The sequence below is a fragment of the Ascaphus truei genome, chromosome 1 (assembly GCF_040206685.1).
Source record: "Ascaphus truei isolate aAscTru1 chromosome 1, aAscTru1.hap1, whole genome shotgun sequence".
In the NCBI taxonomy this organism is placed as follows: domain Eukaryota; kingdom Metazoa; phylum Chordata; class Amphibia; order Anura; family Ascaphidae; genus Ascaphus; species Ascaphus truei.
Window position 1 is genome coordinate 844608 of NC_134483.1, and position 20897 is coordinate 865504.

At 52.3% G+C, this 20897-nt stretch overlaps 1 protein-coding gene across 2 annotated transcripts in view; it reads right to left on the reverse strand.

Annotated features, from left to right (window-relative positions):
* The window catches only part of LOC142467264 (carbonic anhydrase 9-like), a 255159-nt gene extending 244328 nt beyond the window's left edge, over positions 1 to 10831 (reverse strand). The window contains exons 1-2 of one of the 2 annotated variants that reach the window (XM_075572847.1): positions 10655 to 10831; positions 8814 to 8906 (exon numbers count right to left, since the gene is read on the reverse strand). In XM_075572847.1, coding sequence (XP_075428962.1) covers positions 8814 to 8906; positions 10655 to 10774 — 213 coding nt within the window. In that variant the 5' untranslated portion in view covers positions 10775 to 10831. The remainder of the gene's footprint in view (positions 1 to 8813; positions 8907 to 10654) is intronic. The other variant, XM_075572765.1, reaches the window with a different exon arrangement.
* Between the last annotated feature and the right edge of the window lie 10066 nt (positions 10832 to 20897).

Sequence of the window (20897 nt, forward strand, 5' to 3'; positions counted from 1 at the left end):
ACAGGATGGAGAACCAACCCAGACACTACGTATGCTGACAGGATGGAGAACCAACCCAGACACTACGTATGCTGACAGGATGGAGAACCAACCCAGACACTACGTATGCTGATAGGATAGAGAACCAACCCAGACACTACGTATGCTGACAGGATGGAGAACCAACCCAGACACTACGTATGCTGACAGGATGGAGAACCAACCCAGACACTACGTATGCTGACAGGATGGAGAACCAACCCAGACACAACGTATGCTGACAGGAGGGAGAACCAACCCAGATACTACGTATGCTAACAGGATGGCGAACCAACCCAGACACTACGTATGCTGACAGGATGGAGAACCAACCCAGACACTACGTATGCTGACAGGAGGGAGAACCAACCCAGACACTACGTATGTTGACAGGATGGAGAACCAACCCAGACACTACGTATGCTGACAGGATGGAGAACCGACCCAGCCACTACTGGACGTATGCTGACAGGATGGAGAACCAACCCAGACACTACGTATGCTGACAGGATGGAGAACCAACCCAGACACTACGTATGCTGACAGGAGGGAGAACCGACCCAGACACTACGTATGCTGACAGGAGGGAGAACCAGCCCAGACACTACGTATGCTGACAGGATGGAGAACCAACCCAGACACTACGTATGCTGACAGGAGGGAGAACCAACCCAGACACTACGTATGCTGACAGGATGGAGAACCAACCCAGACACTACGTATGCTGACAGGATGGAGAACCGACCCAGACACTACGTATGCTGATAGGATGGAGAACCAGCCCAGACACTACATATGCTGACAGGATGGAGAACCAACCCAGACACTATGTATGCTGACAGGATGGAGAACCAGCCCAGACACTACATATGCTGACAGGATGGAGACACTACGTATGCTGACAGGATGGAGAACCAACCCAGACACTACGTATGCTGACAGGAGGGAGAACCAACCCAGACACTACGTATGCTGACAGGATGGAGAACCAACCCAGACACTACGTATGCTGACAGGATGGAGAACCAACCCATACACTACGTATTCTGACAGGATGGAGAACCAACCCAGACACTACGTATGCTGACAGGATGGAGAACCAACCCATACACTACGTATGCTGACAGGAGGGAGAACCAACCCAGACACTACGTATGCTGACAGGATAGAGAACCAACCCAGACACTACATATGCTGACAGGATGGAGAACCAACCCAGACATTACATATGCTGACAGGATGGAGAACCAACCCAGACACTACGTATGCTGACAGGATGGAGAACCAACCCATACACTACGTATGCTGACAGGATAGAGAACCAACCCAGACACTACGTAGGCTAACAGGATGGAGAACCAACCCAGACACTACGTATGCTGACAGGATGGAGAACCAACCCAGACACTACGTATGCTGACAGGAGGGAGAACCAACCCAGACACTACGTATGCTGACAGGAGGGAGAACCAGCCCAGACACTACGTATGCTGACAGGAGGAAGAACCAACCCAGACACTACGTATGCTGACAGGATGGAGAACCAACCCAGACACTACGTATGCTGACAGGATGGAGAACCAACCCAGACACTACGTATGCTGACAGGAGGAAGAACCAACCCAGACACTACATATGCTGACAGGATGGAGAACCAACCCAGGCACTACGTATGCTGACAGGATGGAGAACCAACCCAGACACTACGAATGCTGACAGGAGGGAGAACCAGCCCAGATACTACGTATGCTCACAGGACGGAGAACTAGCCCAGACACTACGTATGCTGACAGGAGGAAGAACCAACCCAGACACTACGGATGCTGACAGGAGGGAGAACCAATCCAGACACTACGTATGCTGACAGGATGGAGAACCAACCCAGACACTACGTATGCTGACAGGAGGGAGAACCAGCCCAGACACTACGTATGCTGACAGGAGGGAGAACCAGCCCAGACACTACGTATGCTGACAGGAGGAAGAACCAACCCAGACACTACGTATGCTGACAGGATGGAGAACCAACCCAGACACTATGTATGCTGACAGGATGGAGAACCAACCCAGACACTACGTATGCTGACAGGATGGAGAACCAACCCAGACACTACGTATGCTGACAGGAGGGAGAACCAACCCTGACACTACGTATGCTGACAGGATGGAGAACCAACCCAGACACTACGTATGCTGACAGGAGGGAGAACCAACCCAGACACTACGTATGCTGACAGGATGGAGAACCAACCCTGACACTACTTATGCTGACAGGATGGAGAACCAACCCAGACACTACGTATGCTGACAGGATGGAGAACCAACCCAGACACTATGTATGCTGACAGGAGGGAGAACCAACCCAGACACTACGTATGCTGATAGGATGGAGAACCAACCCATACACTACGTATGCTGACAGGAGGGAGAACCAACCCAGACACTATGTATGCTGACAGGAGGGAGAACCAACCCAGACACTATGTATGCTGACAGGAGGGAGAACCAACCCAGACACTACGTATGCTGACAGGATGGAGAACCAACCCAGACACTACGTATGCTGACAGGATGGAGAACCAACCCAGACACTACGTATGCTGACAGGATGGAGAACCAACCCAGACACTACGTATGCTGACAGGATGGAGAACCAACCCAGACACTACGTATGCTGACAGGATGGAGAACCAACCCAGACACTACGTATGCTGACAGGATAGAGAACCAACCCAGACACTACGTATGCTGACAGGATGGAGAACCAACCCAAACACTACGTATGCTGACAGGATGGAGAACCAGCCCAGACACTACGTATGCTGACAGGATGGAGAACCAACCCAGACACTACGTATGCTGACAGGAGGGAGAACCAACCCAGACACTACGTATGCTGACAGGATGGAGAACCAACCCAGACACTACGTATGCTGACAGGATGGAGAACCAACCCAGACACTACGTATGCTGACAGGAGGGAGAACCAACCCAGACACTACGTATGCTGACAGGAGGGAGAACCAGCCCAGACACTACGTATGCTGACAGGAGGAAGAACCAACCCAGACACTACGTATGCTGACAGGATGGAGAACCAACCCAGACACTACGTATGCTGACAGGATGGAGAACCAACCCAGACACTACGTATGCTGACAGGAGGAAGAACCAACCCAGACACTACATATGCTGACAGGATGGAGAACCAACCCAGGCACTACGTATGCTGACAGGATGGAGAACCAACCCAGACACTACGTATGCTGACAGGAGGGAGAACCAGCCCAGATACTACGTATGCTCACAGGACGGAGAACCAGCCCAGACACTACGTATGCTGACAGGAGGAAGAACCAACCCAGACACTACGGATGCTGACAGGAGGGAGAACCAATCCAGACACTACGTATGCTGACAGGATGGAGAACCAACCCAGACACTACGTATGCTGACAGGAGGGAGAACCAGCCCAGACACTACGTATGCTGACAGGATGGAGAACCAACCCAGACACTACGTATGCTGACAGGATGGAGAACCAACCCAGACACTACGTATGCTGACAGGATGGAGAACCAACCCAGACACTACGTATGCTGACAGGATGGAGAACCAACCCAGACACTACGTATGCTGACAGGATGGAGAACCAACCCAGACACTACGTATGCTGACAGGATGGAGAACCAACCCAGACACTACGTATGCTGACAGGATAGAGAACCAACCCAGACACTACGTATGCTGACAGGATGGAGAACCAACCCAGACACTACGTATGCTGACAGGATGGAGAACCAACCCAGACACTACGTATGCTGACAGGATGGAGAACCAACCCAGACACAACGTATGCTGACAGGAGGGAGAACCAACCCAGATACTACGTATGCTAACAGGATGGCGAACCAACCCAGACACTACGTATGCTGACAGGATGGAGAACCAACCCAGACACTACGTATGCTGACAGGAGGGAGAACCAACCCAGACACTACGTATGCTGACAGGAGGGAGAACCAGCCCAGACACTACGTATGCTGACAGGAGGAAGAACCAACCCAGACACTACGTATGTTGACAGGATGGAGAACCAACCCAGACACTACGTATGCTGACAGGATGGAGAACCGACCCAGCCACTACTGGACGTATGCTGACAGGATGGAGAACCAACCCAGACACTACGTATGCTGACAGGATGGAGAACCAACCCAGACACTACGTATGCTGACAGGAGGGAGAACCGACCCAGACACTACGTATGCTGACAGGAGGGAGAACCAGCCCAGACACTACGTATGCTGACAGGATGGAGAACCAACCCAGACACTACGTATGCTGACAGGAGGGAGAACCAACCCAGACACTACGTATGCTGACAGGATGGAGAACCAACCCAGACACTACGTATGCTGACAGGATGGAGAACCGACCCAGACACTACGTATGCTGATAGGATGGAGAACCAGCCCAGACACTACATATGCTGACAGGATGGAGAACCAACCCAGACACTACGTATGCTGACAGGATGGAGAACCAGCCCAGACACTACATATGCTGACAGGATGGAGACACTACGTATGCTGACAGGATGGAGAACCAACCCAGACACTACGTATGCTGACAGGAGGGAGAACCAACCCAGACACTACGTATGCTGACAGGATGGAGAACCAACCCAGACACTACGTATGCTGACAGGATGGAGAACCAACCCATACACTACGTATTCTGACAGGATGGAGAACCAACCCAGACACTACGTATGCTGACAGGATGGAGAACCAACCCATACACTACGTATGCTGACAGGAGGGAGAACCAACCCAGACACTACGTATGCTGACAGGATAGAGAACCAACCCAGACACTACATATGCTGACAGGATGGAGAACCAACCCAGACACTACATATGCTGACAGGATGGAGAACCAACCCAGACACTACGTATGCTGACAGGATGGAGAACCAACCCATACACTACGTATGCTGACAGGATAGAGAACCAACCCAGACACTACGTAGGCTAACAGGATGGAGAACCAACCCAGACACTACGTATGCTGACAGGATGGAGAACCAACCCAGACACTACGTATGCTGACAGGAGGGAGAACCAACCCAGACACTACGTATGCTGACAGGAGGGAGAACCAGCCCAGACACTACGTATGCTGACAGGAGGAAGAACCAACCCAGACACTACGTATGCTGACAGGATGGAGAACCAACCCAGACACTACGTATGCTGACAGGATGGAGAACCAACCCAGACACTACGTATGCTGACAGGAGGAAGAACCAACCCAGACACTACATATGCTGACAGGATGGAGAACCAACCCAGGCACTACGTATGCTGACAGGATGGAGAACCAACCCAGACACTACGTATGCTGACAGGAGGGAGAACCAGCCCAGATACTACGTATGCTCACAGGACGGAGAACCAGCCCAGACACTACGTATGCTGACAGGAGGAAGAACCAACCCAGACACTACGGATGCTGACAGGAGGGAGAACCAATCCAGACACTACGTATGCTGACAGGATGGAGAACCAACCCAGACACTACGTATGCTGACAGGAGGGAGAACCAGCCCAGACACTACGTATGCTGACAGGAGGGAGAACCAGCCCAGACACTACGTATGCTGACAGGAGGAAGAACCAACCCAGACACTACGTATGCTGACAGGAGGGAGAACCAACCCAGACACTACGTATGCTGACAGGATGGAAAACCAACCCAGACACTACGTATGCTGACAGGATGGAGAACCAACCCAGACACTACGTATGCTGACAGGATGGAGAACCAACCCAGACACTACGTATGCTGACAGGAGGGAGAACCAACCCTGACACTACGTATGCTGACAGGATGGAGAACCAACCCAGACACTACGTATGCTGACAGGAGGGAGAACCAACCCAGACACTACGTATGCTGACAGGATGGAGAACCAACCCTGACACTACTTATGCTGACAGGATGGAGAACCAACCCAGACACTACGTATGCTGACAGGATGGAGAACCAACCCAGACACTATGTATGCTGACAGGAGGGAGAACCAACCCAGACACTACGTATGCTGATAGGATGGAGAACCAACCCATACACTACGTATGCTGACAGGAGGGAGAACCAACCCAGACACTATGTATGCTGACAGGAGGGAGAACCAACCCAGACACTATGTATGCTGACAGGAGGGAGAACCAACCCAGACACTACGTATGCTGACAGGATGGAGAACCAACCCAGACACTACGTATGCTGACAGGATGGAGAACCAACCCAGACACTACGTATGCTGACAGGATGGAGAACCAACCCAGACACTACGTATGCTGACAGGATGGAGAACCAACCCAGACACTACGTATGCTGACAGGATGGAGAACCAACCCAGACACTACGTATGCTGACAGGATAGAGAACCAACCCAGACACTACGTATGCTGACAGGATGGAGAACCAACCCAAACACTACGTATGCTGACAGGATGGAGAACCAACCCAGACACTACGTATGCTGACAGGATGGAGAACCAACCCAGACACTACGTATGCTGACAGGAGGGAGAACCAGCCCAGACACTACGTATGCTGACAGGAGGAAGAACCAACCAAGACACTACGTATGTTGACAGGATGGAGAACCAACCCAGACACTACGTATGCTGACAGGATGGAGAACCGACCCAGCCACTACTGGACGTATGCTGACAGGATGGAGAACCAACCCAGACACTACGTATGCTGACAGGATGGAGAACCAACCCAGACACTACGTATGCTGACAGGATGGAGAACCAACTCAGACACTACGTATGCTGACAGGATGGAGAACCAACCCATACACTACGTATTTTGACAGGATGGAGAACCAACCCAGACACTACGTATGCTGACAGGATGGAGAACCAACCCAGACACTACGTATGCTGACAGGAGGGAGAACCAACCCAGACACTACGTATGTTGACAGGATAGAGAACCAACCCAGACACTACGTATGCTGACAGGATGGAGAACCAACCCAGACACTACGTATGCTGACAGGAGGGAGAACCAGCCCAGACACTACATATGCTGACAGGATGGAGAACCAACCCAGACACTACGTATGCTGACAGGATGGAGAACCAGCCCAGACACTACATATGCTGACAGGATGGAGACACTACGTATGCTGACAGGATGGAGAACCAACCCAGACACTACGTATGCTGACAGGAGGGAGAACCAACCCATACACTACGTATGCTGACAGGAGGGAGAACCAACCCAGACACTACGTATGCTGACAGGATAGAGAACCAACCCAGACACTACATATGCTGACAGGATGGAGAACCAACCCAGACACTACATATGCTGACAGGATGGAGAACCAACCCAGACACTACGTATGCTGACAGGATGGAGAACCAACCCATACACTACGTATGCTGACAGGATAGAGTACCAACCCAGACACTACGTATGCTAACAGGATGGAGAACCAACCCAGACACTACGTATGCTGACAGGATGGAGAACCAACCCAGACACTACGTATGCTGACAGGAGGGAGAACCAACCCAGACACTACGTATGCTGACAGGAGGGAGAACCAGCTCAGACACTACGTATGCTGACAGGAGGAAGAACCAACCCAGACACTACGTATGCTGACAGGATGGAGAACCAACCCAGACACTACGTATGCTGACAGGATGGAGAACCAACCCAGACACTACGTATGCTGACAGGAGGGAGAACCAACCCAGACACTACGTATGCTGACAGGAGGGAGAACCAGCCCAGACACTACGTATGCTGACAGGAGGAAGAACCAACCCAGACACTACATATGCTGACAGGATGGAGAACCAACCCAGGCACTACATATGCTGACAGGATGGAGAACCAACCCAGACACTACGTATGCTGACAGGAGGGAGAACCAGCCCAGATACTACGTATGCTGACAGGACGGAGAACCAGCCCAGACACTACGTATGCTGACAGGAGGAAGTACCAACCCAGACACTACGGATGCTGACAGGAGGGAGAACCAATCCAGACACTACGTATGCTGACAGGATGGAGAACCAACCCAGACACTACGTATGCTGACAGGAGGGAGAACCAGCCCAGACACTACGTATGCTGACAGGAGGGAGAACCAGCCCAGACACTACGTATGCTGACAGGAGGAAGAACCAACCCAGACACTACGTATGCTGACAGGAGGGAGAACCAACCCAGACACTACGTATGCTGACAGGATGGAGAACCAACCCAGACACTATGTATGCTGACAGGATGGAGAACCAACCCAGACACTACGTATGCTGACAGGATGGAGAACCAACCCAGACACTACGTATGCTGACAGGAGGGAGAACCAACCCTGACACTACGTATGCTGACAGGATGGAGAACCAACCCAGACACTACGTATGCTGACAGGAGGGAGAACCAACCCAGACACTACGTATGCTGACAGGATGGAGAACCAACCCTGACACTACTTATGCTGACAGGATGGAGAACCAACCCAGACACTACGTATGCTGACAGGAGGGAGAACCAACCCAGACACTACGTATGCTGATAGGATGGAGAACCAACCCATACACTACGTATGCTGACAGGAGGGAGAACCAACCCAGACACTATGTATGCTGACAGGAGGGAGAACCAACCCAGACACTATGTATGCTGACAGGATGGAGAACCAACCCTGGCACTGTCCAAGAAACCCACTAGACCATGAGTAAACCAACCTGGATAAATGCAGCCAGTACAGCCAGGCCACCGGGTTGATTTTTGGCATCATTAATACTTTCATACTCCATGGAGTAATGCACCACATGAATCTGAGGGGGGAAGGGGAATAAACAGTATTACTGTCATAAACACATAGTACCATACAGTTACAGGGACATGTCAGGTAGACATATCACTAGCCTGTGTACCATATAGGAGAGACCTGTGAGGTTAGGAAAGCTCTGTACATGTGAAGAAGAGACCTGTGAGGTTAGGAAAGCTCTGTACATGTGAAGAAGAGACCTGTGAGGTTCGGAAAGCTCTGTACATGTGAAGAAGAGACCTGTGAGGTTAGGAAAGCTCTGTACATGTGAAGAAGAGACCTGTGAGGTTAGGAAAGCTCTGTACATGTGAAGAAGAGACCTGTGAGGTTCAGAAAGCTCTGTACATGTGAAGAAGAGACCTGTGAGGTTAGGAAAGCTCTGTACATGTGATGAAGAGACCTGTGAGGTTCGGGAAGCTCTGTACATGTGAAGAAGAGACCTGTGAGGTTAGGAAAGCTCTGTACATGTGAAGAAGAGACATGTGAGGTTTGGGAAGCTCTGTACATGTGAAGAAGAGACCTGTGAGGTTTGGAAAGCTCTGTACGTGTGAAGAAGAGACCTGTGAGGTTAGGAAAGCACTGTACACATGAAGACGAGACATGTGAGGGTTGGGAAACTCTGTACATGTGAAGACAAGACTTGTAAGGCTTGGGAAGCTCTGTATAAGTTAAGAAGAGACCTGTGACACAGTGACACACAGGGATACAGTCACACTGTGACACACAGGGAAACTGTCAAACTGTGACACAGGGAAACAGTCACACTGTTACATAGTGACACACAGGGATACAGTCACACTGACACAGTGACACGCAGAGAAATAGGCACACAGTGACACAGGGATACAATCACACTGACACAGTGACACACAGGGATACAGTCACACTGACACAGTGACACACAGGGATATAGTCACACTGTGACACAGTGACACACAGGGATACAGTCACACTGTGACACAGTGACACACAGGGATACAGTCACACTGTGACACAGTGACACACGGATACAGTCACACTGTGACACAGTGACACACAGGGAAACAGTCACACTGTGACACAGTGACACAGTCACACTGTGACACACAGGGATACAGTCACACTGTGACACACAGGGATACAGTCACACTGTGATACAGTGACACACAGGGACACAGTCACACTGTGACACAGTGACACACATGGATACAGTCACACTGACACAGTGACACACAGGGAAAGAGTCACACTGTGACACAGTGACACACAGGGATACAGTCACACTGTGACACAATGACACACAGGGATACAATCACACTGTGACACAGTGACACATAGGGATACAATCACACTGACACACAGGGATACAGTCACACTGTGACACAGTGACACACAAGGATACAGTCACACTGTGACACAGTGACACACAGGGATACAATCACACTGTGACACACAAGGATACAATCACACTGTGACACAGTGACACACAGGGATACAATCTCACTGTGACACACAGGGAAACAGTCACACTGTGACACACAAGGATACAGTCACACTGTGACACAGTGACACAATCACACTGTGATACACAGGGAAACAGTCACACAAGGATACAGTCACACTGTGACACAGTGACACACAGGGATACAATCACACTGTGACACACAGGGAAACAGTCACACTGTGACACAGTGACACACAGGGAAACAGTCACACTGTGACACACAGGAAAACAGTCACACTGTCACTGCTCACACACAGCTTCCGCACACTCACCTCGCCTGGAAATCTCTGTGCATTCACCGTGTGCTCTGAGCCGGGGCTGGACGAGGATCCCCAGTGAAAGTGCAGTTGTGCGGCTCTGTAATCCTGAGAGAGACCCCCCACTATCATCATACTGCCTGGGAGATCCAGGACCACTGCAGGGAGACAGGACCGGGACACTGGGTCACCTGAGACAGAACCGGGACACTGTGTGTGTTACTGAGACAGGACTGGGACACTGTGTGTGTGTTACTGAGACAGGACCGGGACACTGTGTGTGTGTTACTGAGACAGGACCGGGACACTGTGTGTGTTACTGAGACAGGACCAGGACACTGTGTGTGTTACTGAGACAGGACCGGGACAATGGGTCACCTGAGACAGAACCGGGACACTGTGTGTGTTACTGAGACAGGACCGGGACACTGTGTGTGTGTTACTGAGACAGGACCGGGACACTGGATCACCTGAGACAAGACCGGGACACTGTGTATGTGTTACTGAGACAGGACCGGGACACTGTGTGTGTTACTGAGACAGGACCGGGACACTGTGTGTGTGTTACTGAGACAGGACCGGGACACTGTGTGTGTTACTGAGACAGGACTGGGACACTGTGTGTGTTACTGAGACAGGACTGGGACACTGGGTCACCTGAGACAGAACCGGGACACTGTGTGTGTTACTGAGACAGGACCGGGACAATGGGTCACCTGAGACAGAACCGGGACACTGTGTGTGTTACTGAGACAGGACCGGGACACTGTGTGTGTTACTGAGACAGGACTGGGACACTGTGTGTGTTACTGAGACAGGACTGGGACACTGTGTGTGTGTTACTGAGACAGGACCGGGACACTGTGTGTGTTACTGAGACAGGACCGGGACACTGTGTGTGTTACTGAGACAGGACCGGGACACTGTGTGTGTTACTGAGACAGGACCGGGACACTGTGTGTGTTACTGAGACAGGACCGGGACACTGTGTGTGTTACTGAGACAGGACCGGGACACTGTGTGTGTGTTACTGAGACAGGACCGGGACACTGTGTGTGTGTTACTGAGACAGGACCGGGACACTGTGTGTGTTACTGAGACAGGACCGGGACACTGTGTGTGTTACTGAGACAGGACCGGGACACTGTGTGTGTTACTGAGACAGGACTGGGACACTGTGTGTGTTACTGAGACAGGACCGGGACACTGTGTGTGTGTTACTGAGACAGGACCGGGACACTGTGTGTGTGTTACTGAGACAGGACCGGGACACTGTGTGTGTTACTGAGACAGGACCGGGACACTGTGTGTGTTACTGAGACAGGACCGGGACACTGTGTGTGTTACTGAGACAGGACCGGGACACTGTGTGTGTTACTGAGACAGGACTGGGACACTGTGTGTGTTACTGAGACAGGACTGGGACACTGTGTGTGTTACTGAGACAGGACCGGGACACTGTGTGTGTTACTGAGACAGGACTGGGACACTGTGTGTGTTACTGAGACAGGACCGGGACACTGTGTGTGTGTTACTGAGACAGGACCGGGACACTGTGTGTGTGTTACTGAGACAGGACCGGGACACTGTGTGTGTGTTACTGAGACAGGACCGGGACACTGTGTGTGTTACTGAGACAGGACCGGGACACTGTGTGTGTTACTGAGACAGGACTGGGACACTGTGTGTGTGTTACTGAGACAGGACCGGGACAATGGGTCACCTGAGACAGAACCGGGACACTGTGTGTGTTACTGAGACAGGACCGGGACACTGGGTCACCTGAGACAGGACCGGGACACTATGTGTGTTACTGAGACAGGACCGGGACACTGTGTGTGTTACTGAGACAGGACCGGGACACTGTGTGTGTGTTACTGAGACAGGACCGGGACACTGTGTGTGTGTTACTGAGACAGGACCGGGACACTGTGTGTGTGTTACTGAGACAGGACCGGGACACTGTGTGTGTTACTGAGACAGGACCGGGACACTGTGTGTGTTACTGAGACAGGACCGGGACACTGTGTGTGTTACTGAGACAGGACTGGGACACTGTGTGTGTTACTGAGACAGGACCGGGACACTGTGTGTGTGTTACTGAGACAGGACCGGGACACTGTGTGTGTGTTACTGAGACAGGACCGGGACACTGTGTGTGTTACTGAGACAGGACCGGGACACTGTGTGTGTTACTGAGACAGGACCGGGACACTGTGTGTGTTACTGAGACAGGACCGGGACACTGTGTGTGTTACTGAGACAGGACTGGGACACTGTGTGTGTTACTGAGACAGGACTGGGACACTGTGTGTGTTACTGAGACAGGACCGGGACACTGTGTGTGTTACTGAGACAGGACTGGGACACTGTGTGTGTTACTGAGACAGGACCGGGACACTGTGTGTGTGTTACTGAGACAGGACCGGGACACTGTGTGTGTGTTACTGAGACAGGACCGGGACACTGTGTGTGTGTTACTGAGACAGGACCGGGACACTGTGTGTGTTACTGAGACAGGACCGGGACACTGTGTGTGTTACTGAGACAGGACCGGGACACTGTGTGTGTTACTGAGACAGGACCGGGACACTGTGTGTGTGTTACTGAGACAGGACCGGGACACTGTGTGTGTTACTGAGACAGGACCGGGACACTGTGTGTGTTACTGAGACAGGACTGGGACACTGTGTGTGTTACTGAGACAGGACCGGGACACTGTGTGTGTTACTGAGACAGGACCGGGACACTGTGTGTGTTACTGAGACAGGACCGGGACACTGTGTGTGTGTTACTGAGACAGGACCGGGACACTGTGTGTGTTACTGAGACAGGACCGGGACACTGTGTGTGTTACTGAGACAGGACCGGGACACTGTGTGTGTTACTGAGACAGGACCGGGACACTGTGTGTGTTACTGAGACAGGACTGGGACACTGTGTGTGTTACTGAGACAGGACCGGGACACTGTGTGTGTGTTACTGAGACAGGACCGGGACACTGTGTGTGTGTTACTGAGACAGGACCGGGACACTGTGTGTGTGTTACTGAGACAGGACCGGGACACTGTGTGTGTGTTACTGAGACAGGACCGGGACACTGTGTGTGTTACTGAGACAGAACCGGGACACTGTGTGTGTTACTGAGACAGGACTGGGACACTGTGTGTGTTACTGAGACAGGACCGGGACACTGTGTGTGTTACTGAGACAGGACTGGGACACTGTGTGTGTTACTGAGAAAGGACCGGGACACTGTGTGTGTGTTACTGAGACAGGACCGGGACACTGTGTGTGTGTTACTGAGACAGGACCGGGACACTGTGTGTGTTACTGAGACAGGACCGGGACACTGTGTGTGTTACTGAGACAGGACCGGGACACTGTGTGTGTTACTGAGACAGGACCGGGACACTGTGTGTGTTACTGAGACAGGACCGGGACACTGTGTGTGTTACTGAGACAGGACTGGGACACTGTGTGTGTTACTGAGACAGGACTGGGACACTGTGTGTGTTACTGAGACAGGACCGGGACACTGTGTGTGTTACTGAGACAGGACTGGGACACTGTGTCTGTGTTACTGAGACAGGACTGGGACACTGTGTGTGTGTTACTGAGACAGGACCGGGACACTGTGTGTGTGTTACTGAGACAGGACCGGGACACTGTGTGTGTGTTACTGAGACAGGACCGGGACACTGTGTGTGTGTTACTGAGACAGGACCGGGACACTGTGTGTGTGTTACTGAGACAGGACCGGGACACTGTGTGTGTGTTACTGAGACAGGACCGGGACACTGTGTGTGTTACTGAGACAGGACCGGGACACTGTGTGTGTTACTGAGACAGGACCGGGACACTGTGTGTGTTACTGAGACAGGACTGGGACACTGTGTGTGTTACTGAGACAGGACCGGGACACTGTGTGTGTTACTGAGACAGGACTGGGACACTGTGTGTGTTACTGAGACAGGACTGGGACACTGTGTGTGTTACTGAGACAGGACCGGGACACTGTGTGTGTTACTGAGACAGGACTGGGACACTGTGTGTGTGTTACTGAGACAGGACTGGGACACTGTGTGTGTGTTACTGAGACAGGACCGGGACACTGTGTGTGTGTTACTGAGACAGGACCGGGACACTGTGTGTGTGTTACTGAGACAGGACCGGTACACTGTGTGTGTGTTACTGAGACAGGACCGGGACACTGTGTGTGTGTTACTGAGACAGGACCGGGATACTGTGTGTGTGTTACTGAGACAGGACCGGGACACTGTGTGTGTGTTACTGAGACAGAACTGGGACACTGTGTGTGTTACTGAGACAGGACCGGGACACTGTGTGTGTGTTACTGAGACAGGACCGGGACACTGTGTGTGTGTTACTGAGACAGGACCGGGACACTGTGTGTGTGTTACTGAGACAGGACCGGGACACTGTGTGTGTTACTGAGACAGGACCGGGACACTGTGTGTGTTACTGAGACAGGACTGGGACACTGTGTGTGTTACTGAGACAGGACCGGGACACTGTGTGTGTTACTGAGACAGGACTGGGACACTGTGTGTGTTACTGAGACAGGACCGGGACACTGTGTGTGTGTTACTGAGACAGGACCGGGACACTGTGTGTGTTACTGAGACAGGACCGGGACACTGTGTGTGTTACTGAGACAGGACCGGGACACTGTGTGTGTTACTGAGACAGGACCGGGACACTGTGTGTGTGTTACTGAGACAGGACCGGGACACTGTGTGTGTGTTACTGAGACAGGACCGGGACACTGTGTGTGTTACTGAGACAGGACCGGGACACTGTGTGTGTTACTGAGACAGGACTGGGACACTGTGTGTGTTACTGAGACAGGACCGGGACACTGTGTGTGTTACTGAGACAGGACCGGGACACTGTGTGTGTTACTGAGACAGGACCGGGACACTGTGTGTGTTACTGAGACAGGACCGGGACACTGTGTGTGTGTTACTGAGACAGGACCGGGACACTGTGTGTGTGTTACTGAGACAGGACCGGGACACTGTGTGTGTGTTAATGAGACAGGACTGAGACACTGTGTGTGTTACTGAGACAGGACCGGGACACTGTGTGTGTTACTGAGACAGGACTGGGACACTGTGTGTGTTACTGAGACAGGACCGGGACATTGTGTGTGTGTTACTGAGACAGGACCGGGATACTGTGTGTGTTACTGAGACAGGACCGGGACACTGTGTGTATGTTACTGTGACAGGACTGGGACACTGTGTGTGTTACTGAGACAGGACTGGGACACTGTGTGTGTGTTACTGAGACAGGACCGGGACACTGTGTGTGTTACTGAGACAGGACCGGGACACTGTGTGTGTTACTGAGACAGGACTGGGACACTGTGTGTGTTACTGAGACAGGACCGGGACACTGTGTATGTGTTACTGAGACAGGACCGGGACACTGTGTGTGTGTTACTGAGACAGGACCGGGACACTGTGTGTGTGTTACTGAGACAGGACCGGGACACTGTGTGTGTTACTGAGACAGGACCGGGACACTGTGTGTGTTACTGAGACAGGACTGGGACACTGTGTGTGTTACTGAGACAGGACCGGGACACTGTGTGTGTTACTGAGACAGGACTGGGACACTGTGTGTGTTACTGAGACAGGACCGGGACACTGTGTGTGTTTTACTGAGACAGGACCGGGACACTGTGTGTGTGTTACTGAGACAGGACCGGGACACTGTGTGTGTTACTGAGACAGGACCGGAACACTGTGTGTGTTACTGAGACAGGACCGGGACACTGTGTGTGTTACTGAGACAGGACTGGGACACTGTGTGTGTTACTGAGACAGGACCGGGACACTGTGTGTGTGTTACTGAGACAGGACCGGGACACTGTGTGTGTGTTACTGAGACAGGACCGGGACACTGTGTGTGTGTTACTGAGACAGGACCGGGACACTGTGTGTGTTACTGAGACAGGACCGGGACACTGTGTGTGTTACTGAGACAGGACCGGGACACTGTGTGTGTTACTGAGACAGGACTGGGACACTGTGTGTGTTACTGAGACAGGACTGGGACACTGTGTGTGTTACTGAGACAGGACCGGGACACTGTGTGTGTTACTGAGACAGGACTGGGACACTGTGTGTGTTACTGAGACAGGACCGGGACACTGTGTGTGTGTTACTGAGACAGGACCGGGACACTGTGTGTGTGTTACTGAGACAGGACCGGGACACTGTGTGTGTTACTGAGACAGGACTGGGACACTGTGTGTGTTACTGAGACAGGACCGGGACACTGTGTGTGTGTTACTGAGACAGGACCGGGACACTGTGTGTGTTACTGAGACAGGACCGGGACACTGTGTGTGTGTTACTGAGACAGGACCGGGACACTGTGTGTGTTACTGAGACAGGACCGGGACACTGTGTGTGTTACTGAGACAGGACCGGGACACTGTGTGTGTTACTGAGACAGGACCGGGACACTGTGTGTGTTACTGAGACAGGACTGGGACACTGTGTGTGTTACTGAGACAGGACCGGGACACTGTGTGTGTGTTACTGAGACAGGACCGGGACACTGTGTGTGTGTTACTGAGACAGGACCGGGACACTGTGTGTGTTACTGAGACAGGACCGGGACACTGTGTGTGTTACTGAGACAGGACCGGGACACTGTGTGTGTTACTGAGACAGGACTGGGACACTGTGTGTGTTACTGAGACAGGACCGGGACACTGTGTGTGTGTTACTGAGACAGGACCGGGACACTGTGTGTGTGTTACTGAGACAGGACCGGGACACTGTGTGTGTGTTACTGAGACAGGACCGGGACACTGTGTGTGTGTTACTGAGACAGGACCGGGACACTGTGTGTGTTACTGAGACAGGACCGGGACACTGTATGTGTTACTGAGACAGGACTGGGACACTGTGTGTGTTACTGAGACAGGACCGGGACACTGTGTGTGTTACTGAGACAGGACTGGGACACTGTGTGTGTTACTGAGACAGGACCGGGACACTGTGTGTGTTACTGAGACAGGACTGGGACACTGTGTGTGTTACTGAGACAGGACTGGGACACTGTGTGTGTTACTGAGACAGGACCGGGACACTGTGTGTGTTACTGAGACAGGACTGGGACACTGGGTGTGTGTTACTGAGACAGGACTGGGACACTGTGTGTGTTACTGAGACAGGACCGGGACACTGTGTGTGTTACTGAGACAGGACTGGGACACTGTGTGTGTTACTGAGACAGGACTGGGACACTGTGTGTGTTACTGAGACAGGACCGGGACACTGTGTGTGTTACTGAGACAGGACTGGGACACTGTGTGTGTGTTACTGAGACAGGACTGGGACACTGTGTGTGTGTTACTGAGACAGGACCGGGACACTGTGTGTGTGTTACTGAGACAGGACCGGGACACTGTGTGTGTGTTACTGAGACAGGACCGGGACACTGTGTGTGTGTTACTGAGACAGGACCGGGACACTGTGTGTGTGTTACTGAGACAGGACCGGGACACTGTGTGTGTGTTACTGAGACAGGACCGGGACACTGTGTGTGTGTTACTGAGACAGGACTGGGACACTGTGTGTGTTACTGAGACAGGACCGGGACACTGTGTGTGTGTTACTGAGTCAGGACTGGGACACTGTGTGTGTTACTGAGACAGGACCGGGACACTGTGTGTGTTACTGAGACAGGACCGGGACACTGTGTGTGTTACTGAGACAGGACCTGGACACTGTGTGTGTTACTGAGACAGGACCGGGACACTGTGTGTGTTACTGAGACAGGACCGGGACACTGTGTGTGTTACAGAGACAGGACCGGGACACTGTGTGTGTTACTGAGACAGGACCGGGACACTGTGTGTGTTACTGAGACAGGACCGGGACACTGTGTGTGTGTTACTGAGACAGGACCGGGACACTGTGTGTGTGTTACTGAGACAGGACCGGGACACTGTGTGTGTGTTAATGAGACAGGACTGGGACACTGTGTGTGTTACTGAGACAGGACCGGGACACTGTGTGTGTTACTGAGACAGGACTGGGACACTGTGTGTGTTACTGAGACAGGACCGGGACATTGTGTGTGTGTTACTGAGACAGGACCGGGATACTGTGTGTGTTACTGAGACAGGACCGGGACACTGTGTGTATGTTACTGTGACAGGACTGGGACACTGTGTGTGTTACTGAGACAGGACTGGGACACTGTGTGTGTGTTACTGAGACAGGACCGGGACACTGTGTATGTGTTACTGAGACAGGACCGGGACACTGTGTGTGTTACTGAGACAGGACCGGGACACTGTGTGTGTTACTGAGACAGGACTGGGACACTGTGTGTGTGTTACTGAGAGAGGACTGGGACACTGTGTGTGTTACTGAGACAGGACCGGGACACTGTGTGTGTTACTGAGACAGGACCGGGACACTGTGTGTGTTACTGAGACAGGACCGGGACACTGTGTGTGTGTTACTGAGACAGGACCGGGACACTGTGTGTGTTACTGAGACAGGACCGGGACACTGTGTGTGTTACTGAGACAGGACCGGGACACTGTGTGTGTTACTGAGACAGGACTGGGACACTGTGTGTGTTACTGAGACAGGACCGGGACACTGTGTGTGTTACTGAGACAGGACCGGGACACTGTGTGTGTTACTGAGACAGGACCGGGACATTGTGTGTGTGTTACTGAGACAGGACCGGGATACTGTGTGTGTTACTGAGACAGGACCGGGACACTGTGTGTATGTTACTGTGACAGGACTGGGACACTGTGTGTGTTACTGAGACAGGACTGGGACACTGTGTGTGTGTTACTGAGACAGGACCGGGACACTGTGTGTGTTACTGAGACAGGACCGGGACACTGTGTGTGTTACTGAGACAGGACCGGGACACTGTGTGTGTTACTGAGACAGGACTGGGACACTGTGTGTGTTACTGAGACAGGACCGGGACACTGTGTATGTGTTACTGAGACAGGACCGGGACACTGTGTGTGTGTTACTGAGACAGGACCGGGACACTGTGTGTGTGTTACTGAGACAGGACCGGGACACTGTGTGTGTTACTGAGACAGGACCGGGACACTGTGTGTGTTACTGAGACAGGACCGGGACACTGTGTGTGTGTTACTGAGACAGGACCGGGACACTGTGTGTGTGTTACTGAGACAGGACCGGGACACTGTGTGTGTGTTAATGAGACAGGACTGAGACACTGTGTGTGTTACTGAGACAGGACCGGGACACTGTGTGTGTTACTGAGACAGGACTGGGACACTGTGTGTGTTACTGAGACAGGACCGGGACATTGTGTGTGTGTTACTGAGACAGGACCGGGATACTGTGTGTGTTACTGAGACAGGACCGGGACACTGTGTGTATGTTACTGTGACAGGACTGGGACACTGTGTGTGTTACTGAGACAGGACTGGGACACTGTGTGTGTGTTACTGAGACAGGACCGGGACACTGTGTGTGTTACTGAGACAGGACCGGGACACTGTGTGTGTTACTGAGACAGGACCGGGACACTGTGTGTGTTACTGAGACAGGACTGGGACACTGTGTGTGTTACTGAGACAGGACCGGGACACTGTGTATGTGTTACTGAGACAGGACCGGGACACTGTGTGTGTGTTACTGAGACAGGACCGGGACACTGTGTGTGTGTTACTGAGACAGGACCGGGACACTGTGTGTGTTACTGAGACAGGACCGGGACACTGTGTGTGTTACTGAGACAGGACTGGGACACTGTGTGTGTTACTGAGACAGGACCGGGACACTGTGTGTGTTACTGAGACAGGACTGGGACACTGTGTGTGTTACTGAGACAGGACCGGGACACTGTGTGTGTGTTACTGAGACAGGACCGGGACACTGTGTGTGTGTTACTGAGACAGGACCGGGACACTGTGTGTGTTACTGAGACAGGACCGGAACACTGTGTGTGTTACTGAGACAGGACCGGGACACTGTGTGTGTTACTGAGACAGGACTGGGACACTGTGTGTGTTACTGAGACAGGACCGGGACACTGTGTGTGTGTTACTGAGACAGGACCGGGACACTGTGTGTGTTACTGAGACAGGACCGGGACACTGTGTGTGTGTTACTGAGACAGGACCGGGACACTGTGTGTGTTACTGAGACAGGACCGGGACACTGTGTGTGTTACTGAGACAGGACCGGGACACTGTGTGTGTTAC